This window comes from Chinchilla lanigera, unplaced genomic scaffold, assembly GCF_000276665.1.
Source record: "Chinchilla lanigera isolate Chin_1 unplaced genomic scaffold, ChiLan1.0 scaffold00173, whole genome shotgun sequence".
Classification (NCBI taxonomy): Eukaryota; Metazoa; Chordata; class Mammalia; order Rodentia; family Chinchillidae; genus Chinchilla; species Chinchilla lanigera.
Window position 1 is genome coordinate 779672 of NW_004955574.1, and position 7784 is coordinate 787455.

Below are 7784 nucleotides of genomic sequence, written 5' to 3' on the forward strand. Positions count from 1 at the left end.
AAGGCGGTGCGAGCACGAGGCCGGGCGCGAGCCTCGCCCACCCGGGTCTCCCCCGGTGGCGCGCGTGCGCGCGGGTGTGCGAGCAGGGGCGGGGCGGGGCGCGTTGGGTTGGGGAGGGAAGGGCACCCCACAAGGGCAAAGGAGACCCTAGTCCCGCTAGACGGTAGCCCTCGCAGGAGCGAAAGTTGGAAAGGGACTGTTTTCTGCTCCTCTCTCACTTTCCCACAAAGAGAGAGTCCCACCCCTGCCAGATCCAAACATCCCACTGGACAATCGCTTTCACCCTTTGAGAGAAAGGAAAGCCATCCTGGGTGGTTTCACCAGTGGTCCCATCCTCTCAGATTCCTGGCCAGGTCGGTTGTCATAGTAACCCCTCCCCAGCCTAAGACACACACCCCCAATTTTCATCTCTGCTACCTCTTTGTGGTTTGGAGCCTTCCAAACCTCTTAGGTCTTCAAGAGGAACAGGTTGCTAAGGTAACTGAAGTCCCTGGTGGTCCTTCTGCCCCATAGTCAGTTACTGTGGCAACCCCCCCCAACACACATGCACCTTGTACAAGGACATTGACCTCTAAGAAAAATAAGTACCTCTTCCTCAACTCCTCCCCCCAAGGCCACCCAGTTGGCATTACCATGGTAACCATCTTCCTCTCTCATCATGGGAGGTCTATGGCCCTAACCCACCAGGTGTTTTTTATCTAAAGGAGGGGATGCTGTCCTGCAAGGCAGCTGCTATGGTTACAGGATCTGGACCATATGGGGGGGAGGAGAGAAACAGGCAAACCCAGTCCCTGGTTACTATGGTAAAAGGACATCCTCCCCTCTCCTCTTCAATGACCCTAGGAACTAAGCTCACCAAGCAGGGTCAGGACATTTTGGGATTGTCAGCAGGGGGTGAAATGTCTAGAAAAGGGGTCATCATGGTAACAGTTTCTGCCAGTACTATCCCTACTTTTCTGAGCACATTCAGAAAAGAAGGATGGTTCCAGGTTGCTATGAAAACTGACATCCCCACCCCGCCCCACTCCTGAGATGCTGCAGGTATGCCCAAGTTTATGGGACTTCATAAAGGGTTCCCTGACTTTCTAGATGCCACTTGCATGGGTAAGCTCTGTTCTCTTGGGCAGAATCAGCTGACTTGGGGTTTTCTGGTTCTCCTTCCCTCAGCAGAGCAGCTGAGCCTGACTGGAACCACCCTCTCGGAACTCCCCCAGCCTGCAGCCTAGGAGGTAAGACATCGCTGTGTCCCCGCACTCACACGGAAACTGCCCTTTCCTCATCCCCAAAGCCTTTCCCACTCATCTCGTTTGCTCTACCTGCTGCCCAGGTCAGATGGGAGCGAGGCAGCTGCACTGTTTGTGGAGCATGGAGAGACTGGAGAGGTCCAAGCTCAACTTTTCACTCCCTGCCTTTTTTGGGTGCATGCTCCCTGGCTTTCTGGCTCATGCGCCCTGCTGGTTTCCTGAGCTACATATCTGTAAGCTTGGTTTTTGTCTGTCTCGTCCTGTCTGCAGGGCAGTCCCAACCCAGTGATGGCCTCTTTCATCCTGTGTCCTCAGGACACGGTCTGGCACAGACAGTACTCACTCCATTAAACATCTGCTGAGTTGATGAGTTGATTTAATTAATTACCAAGCCATTTTTAGTTTTGCAGCAGCTGGCAGGTTAAGGCTGGAGAAAGCTCACCAAAGATGGACTGAAGAGCTGGCTAGCTGTGCGGCCCCGAGAGAGCTGAGTTTATTGTTTTAAAGCACAACTCTGGAGCCAGGTTCTTGAATCAAATCCTGGGCCCACCACTTCCACCTCTGTGACCTTCAGCAGATGTCTTTACCTCTCAGCACCTGAATTTCCTAATCTTAAATGTAGTCATAACATCAGGATGAAATGAAGGCCAGGCTTCGTGGCTCATGCCTGTAATCCCAGCACTCAGGAGGCTGAGGCAGGAGGATCACTGTGAGTTCCAGACCAGCCTGGGCTACAAAGTGAGCTCAAGGCCAGCCTGAACTGCATAGGGAGACCCTGTCTCAAAAAAGACCAAAAAAAAAAAAGAGTGAAGTGCTTACAACTGCGAATCCTTACAAAATGCTTAGAACAGGGCCTGACGTTATAAACTGCTAGACTTGTGATGTTATTATATATCCTCATTCAGAATGATGTAGAACATTCAGACCTTCAAAATCATCACTTGGAGCTGGGTGTGGTGGTACACACCTGTAATCCCAGCACTTGGGAGGATGAGGCGGCAAGATTGCCACAAGTTTGAAGCCAACCTGGGCTACACAGTGAATTCAAAGCCAGCCTGAACTACATAGTAAGGCCCTGTCTCAAACACACACACACACACACACACACACACACACACACACACTATTCTGAGCCAGGCATGGTGGTCCTCACTTGTAATCCCAACACTTGGGAGGCTGAGGCAGGAGAATCACCATGACTACATAGTAAGTTCAAAGCCAGCCTAAACCACATAGCAAGACCCTGTCTCAAAAAACCAGAAAAAAAAAAAAATCATTCCATTGACCTTGCCCCAACAAATAGTTCTGTAGTCCCTAGAGCTCATGAAGACAAGACCAAACTTACAAGGGAGCTACATGGTTCCCTCTTGGTTCCCCTCATGCCCTCACCACAGCTGGCACCCGGCCATCAAAACTGCTGATCCCTAGGAACCCAGTTTCTGTCCTCTGCCCTTCTGGGCACCTCCTGGCCCAGTGTCCTCCAGAAAGATGGTGGCCTTGGAAGTGGAGACCTGATCCCGGTCTCCTGGTGTCCAAACCAGTTTCCCTGTGTTAACAATTTACACCACTCATTCATTCAACGCATGTGTATTGAGCGCCCACTATGGGCCAAGCCCTGAACTGTGTCTGGGGATACAGCAGGGAACAAAAGAGGCAGAGCAGATCCCTTGCCCTCCGTGGGGACTCTGACAACAAACAAGAGAGTCACATCCACATTCTAATTACCAAGGGAGAAAAGTAAGCTGGGGGTGGAGAAGAGGAAGTTGAGGGACAGGGAGAGGCCCTGTTGAAGAGGACGGCCAGAGCCAGGGCTCCCTGAGCCAAGGGCTGAGGGCCTGGCGGAGGGGCAGCTCGGCAGGTGGCAGGTGGGGGGGCAGTGCTGCAGCTGGTGTAGATGCAGGTGCATCTGCACTATGGGAGGGTGCTGCTGTGGCCAGAGCTGAGTAAGCAGGTGGGAAAGGGACCCATGTGGGCCTTGTGGACCACAGTGAGGACACAGGTATCTCCTTTGAGCAACAGGCAAGCCTTTGAGGGGTCTGAGTAGAGGCAGTGTTAGTTCTAGCTCTCTAACTCCATTCTTTTTTGGGGAAGCTGGGGATTGTACCCAGAGCCTTCCCACTGAGCTACATCCCGAACCCCTTTTGTTTTTTGACGCAAGGTTTTGATAAGTCACTAAGTTGCCCAAGCTGGGCTCAAATTTAAATCTTCCTGCCTCAGCCTCCTAAGCCAGTAAGATTGCAGGCCAGCTCTAACTCGATTTTAACAGGACTGCTCTGGCCCTCTGAGAAAAACAGGGGACAAAGGTGGTAGAAACAAGAACGTGGTCTCTTGCTGCCTTTCAGTGGTATGCAGGGGGCACTGGGGATTGAACCCAGGGCCTCTGCACTGAGCTATGTCCCCAGTCCTTTTTTATATTTATTTATTTACTTCTGTGTGTGTGGTGCTGGGGTCAAACCCAGGACCTTGTGCATACAAGGTTTCCTTTTGTTTTGTTTGAGACAAGGTCTCACTATATAGTCCAAGGTAGCCTTGAACTTACTTTGTAGCCTAGGCTGGTGACCCTCCTGCCTCAGCCTCCCAAGTGCTGGGATTACAAGCCTGTACCACCACGCCTGGCATATTTTTATTTTTTTTATTTTGAGGCAGTGTCTTACTAAGGATAGCTGGGACTACAGACACATGCCGCTGTGCTTAGAAAAAGTCACTTTTTTTTTTGCAGTGTTGGTGATGGAACCCAGGGGTCCCATGCATAGCTGTGGTACTGAGCTACACCCAAGCCTGCAAGTTACTCTTATTTCTTTTCTTTCCTTTTTTTTTTCCAGTAACGGGAATCGAACTCACAACGTTGCGCTTGCCAGGCAGGCGCTGTGCTGCTGAGCTAAATCCCCAGCCGCACAACACTCTTAATGTGCAACTCAGATTCTTTTTTTTTCCCTCCCCCAGTGGTGGGGATTGAACCTGGGTCCTCATCCTCATGCTTGCTAGCAAGCACTCTACCACTGAGCTATACCCTCCAGATTCTTACGTGTGATCCAGACCATATTAGAGAAGACACCCAGAACTGGGGGTGGGTAAAGCGGGGAGGGGAGGCATTCCTGCTTTGTAGGAAGGAGGGAGAAAGCAGAAAGACAAGGGCAGGGCCCAGGCACATGGTAGAAAGGCAGAGTTTGGCTCCAGGACCTTCCTGAGCTTTGCAAATTATCTTACTTTTCTTGTTGCTGAGATGAAATACCCAACACCCAAAGTTAAAGGAAGAAAGCATTATTTAGCTCACAGTCTGTAGAGGTTTCAGGCCATCATCAGCTGACTCCAAGGCAGGGTGGCACGGCAGACAGGCATCACGGAGGAGAAACAGCTCATGGTAGGCAGAAGACAGCAAAGCAACAAGGGATGACCACAGTTCTTTCTGCCCCTTACATCTTATCCAGGCTACCTAGGGGGCGGCACTCACACCCTTAATCCTAGAGCACTTGATCCTAGCATCACACACTGTAGATCCAGCCACCTCTGAGAAAGCCCCACTATGACCGCATGAGACTTTGGGGGGACACCTAGACACAAGCCATGACAAACTGAGGAAACCCCGGCCTCGGCCATCATCTTTTCATCCACTGCATTCTCAGTTCCTGGCCACAGGGAGACACAGCCGTGATGGAGACAGCCCTAGCTCTGCTCTCTCCGGGTGCACGGCCCAGTGCGGCAGACAGGCTCCTTCCTATATGATGACAAGCCCCAGTGGCCAGGGCTCTAGGCTTGGGACTCAACATGGGGTTCAGGGAAGGCCTCATGGAGGAGGGGGCATCCAAGCGGAGCCCTCAAGCCTAAGTAGAAGTTCTCCAGAAGAAGAATGTGGAGAGATGGAGTGTCAGAGGAGCCCCTTCTAAACAGAAGGAGCAGAATGTACAGTCACTTAGAAATAAGACCAGTTTGACAAAAAGCACCAACTGATTTAGGCCCAGAATTAGAGGGAGGAATGGCAGGAGATAAGGCCAGAAAGGTAGTCAGGGAAGCAGGGTGTTCAAAGAAGCTTTAACCTTTTCCCCTAGGCACTAGGGAGCCATGGCAAGTTCTGAGCATCCAGGAGGGAGAGGTCAGATCTGTGCCCCTTTGGTTACCGAGACCAGGGGAAGGTTCAGTGGGACTCTGGTGTACCCAGATTGGGAGGAAGCTGTGAAAATGGGAAAGAGGGGACAGAAATATTCAGGAAGTGGGATTGGCTGGGTCTCTGATGTCCCCTCTCTCGGGGAGGGGCAGAAACCTGTAACAAGCATTCATGGGGAAACTTTCAGCACCTGCTCCGAGCCCCGACTTACACCACCTGTGCCCAGACCAGCGAAACCTTCAAAGTCTTGATGGGGACCGGGAGACAGCGCCACCTAGGGCCTATTTGGGACTGCAGCCAGAGAATGGGGATGCCTTGTGTCCTAGGGTGGCAGCCTGCGAGTGTATGTACGGCTGATGGCACCCAGGGCTTTGTCCCTGAGCTCCGTTCCCAGCCCTTTTTATTTTTTTATTTTGAGACAGAGTCTCACTAAGTTGCCCAGCTTGGGCTTGAACTTGCAGTCCTGCCTTAGCCTCCTGGAATCCAGGGATTGCAGGCTTGCACACACACCCCACACCCCCCCCCCCCCGCCTGGCTAGGTGGGGCAGCTTCTTTTGATGTGATCTATTCCACTTCAAGATTGTTAAATTGTAACAGAGTGAACATAAAATGAGATGGATGTGGTGGCGCACACCTGTAATCCCAGCACTTGGGAGGCTGAGGCAGGAGGATCGTGGTGAGTTTGAGACCAGCCTGAGCTACAAAGTGAGCTCAAGGCCAACCTGAACTGCATAGCGAGACCCTGTCTCAAAAAAAAAAAAAAAAAAAAGTGAACATAAGATAAAATTTTATCATCTTACCATCTTAACCAGGTTTAAGGGCACAGCCCAGAGGTATTAAATCTATTCATATTGGCCAGCTATGGTGGCACATCTCTGTAGTCCCAGCACTCAGGAGGCTGAGGCAGAACGATTTCAGCTTGTTTCAGAACATCCTCAGCCACATACTGAATTGAAGGCCCGCCTTTAAAAAAAAAAAAAATTCTGACTATTCTTGCAAAATCAGTGTTTGGCTGACCATCAAAAGATCACCTGATGGTACCTGGGGAAGTGAGAAGGGGCAGAAGGAGGGGCTTGGGGTGATGCAGGGGGCTGCAGCATTAGCCTGGCCCAGTATTCAGGGCCAGCAGTGGGAAGGAAGGAAGAGATCAGGGGTGGCTTCCAGGAGAACAGTGGAAAGGAAAGTGCAAGTTGGGCTTGGGAATGGAGTCAAGTTGTTTAGAACTGACCCTGAATGTGGAGAAGGTGACAGACTTTTTGAAGGATGAGACAGAATGAAGAAAGTGATTCGGGGGTGGGGAGAATTGAGCACCTAATGTGTCCCTGGTTCTCTCCCGGGTGGTGCTGGGAACTCAGTGACCAAGACTGCTGGGGACCACAGGTCGAACCCTCATGGTGGTTCCAATCCAGTGAGGGACAAAGACCCTTTCCACATAATGATGACTTAAGAGTGGTCAGGCCAAGAGGGGGGAACCCTAGGAAGCTGTAGGAGCCCAGAGTAGTTGCCTGATCCAGGCTGGAAAGTCAGGGAGAACTTCCTGCTGGAAAGGGAGGGGCAGTGAAGGCTGGGAATGTAGCTCAGCGGCAAAGCTCTTGCCTAGCATGCGAGGCCCTGCGTTCCATGACCAACCCGAAAGGGGTGGCTGAGGGAGGCAGCTTCTGACGGCCAGCTCCAGCTTCCCCTTCCCTTCTGTCTCCCCAGGATGCCCTGGACGCCCAGGTAGGGCCTGGCCTCGGCCCCATGCGACTCACGCGCTGCCAGGCTGCCCTCGCAGCTGCCATCACCCTCAACCTCCTGGTCCTCTTCTATTTCTCATGGCTGCAGCACCAGCCCAGGAACTCCCGGGCCCGCAGCCCCCGCCGGGCATCCGCCGCCGGTCCCCGTGTCACTGTCCTGGTGCGGGAGTTTGAGGCCTTTGACAACGCGGTGCCCGAGCTGGTGGACTCCTTCCTGCAGCAGGACCCAGCCCAGCCCGTGGTGGTGGTGGCCGACACCCTCCCCTATCCACCCCTTGCCTTGCCGCGCGTCCCCAACGTTCGCCTGGCACTGCTCCAACCTGCCCTGGACCGGCCCGCCGCCGCCTCGCGCCCGGAGACCTACGTGGCCACCGAGTTCGTGGCCCTAGTGCCGGACGGGGCACGCGCTGAGTCACCAGGCCAGCTGGAGCGCATGGTAGAGGCGCTGCGGGCTGGAGGTGCACGCCTGGTGGCCGCCCCTGTCGCCACTGCCAACCCTGCCCGGTGCCTAGCGCTGAACGTCAGCCTGCGAGAGTGGACTGCCCACTACGCCCCGGCGCCCGCCGTGCCCCGCTGCGACGCCCTGGACGGCGACGCCGTGGTTCTGCTGCGCACCCGCGACCTCTTCAACCTCTCTGCGCCGCTGGCGCGGCCGCTGGGCAGCAGCCTCTTCCTGCAGACCGCCCTACGCGGCTGGCCCGT

The 7784-nt window shown here is 53.6% G+C and overlaps 1 protein-coding gene across 1 annotated transcript in view; it reads left to right on the plus strand.

The window, feature by feature from the left end:
• The window catches only part of Fkrp (fukutin related protein), a gene marked incomplete at its 5' end in the record, with an annotated part of 9950 nt that continues 2166 nt past the window's right edge, over positions 1-7784 (plus strand). Inside the window, 2 exon segments of the mRNA XM_013509559.1 lie at positions 1-1229; positions 7048-7784. Coding sequence (XP_013365013.1) covers positions 7087-7784 — 698 coding nt within the window.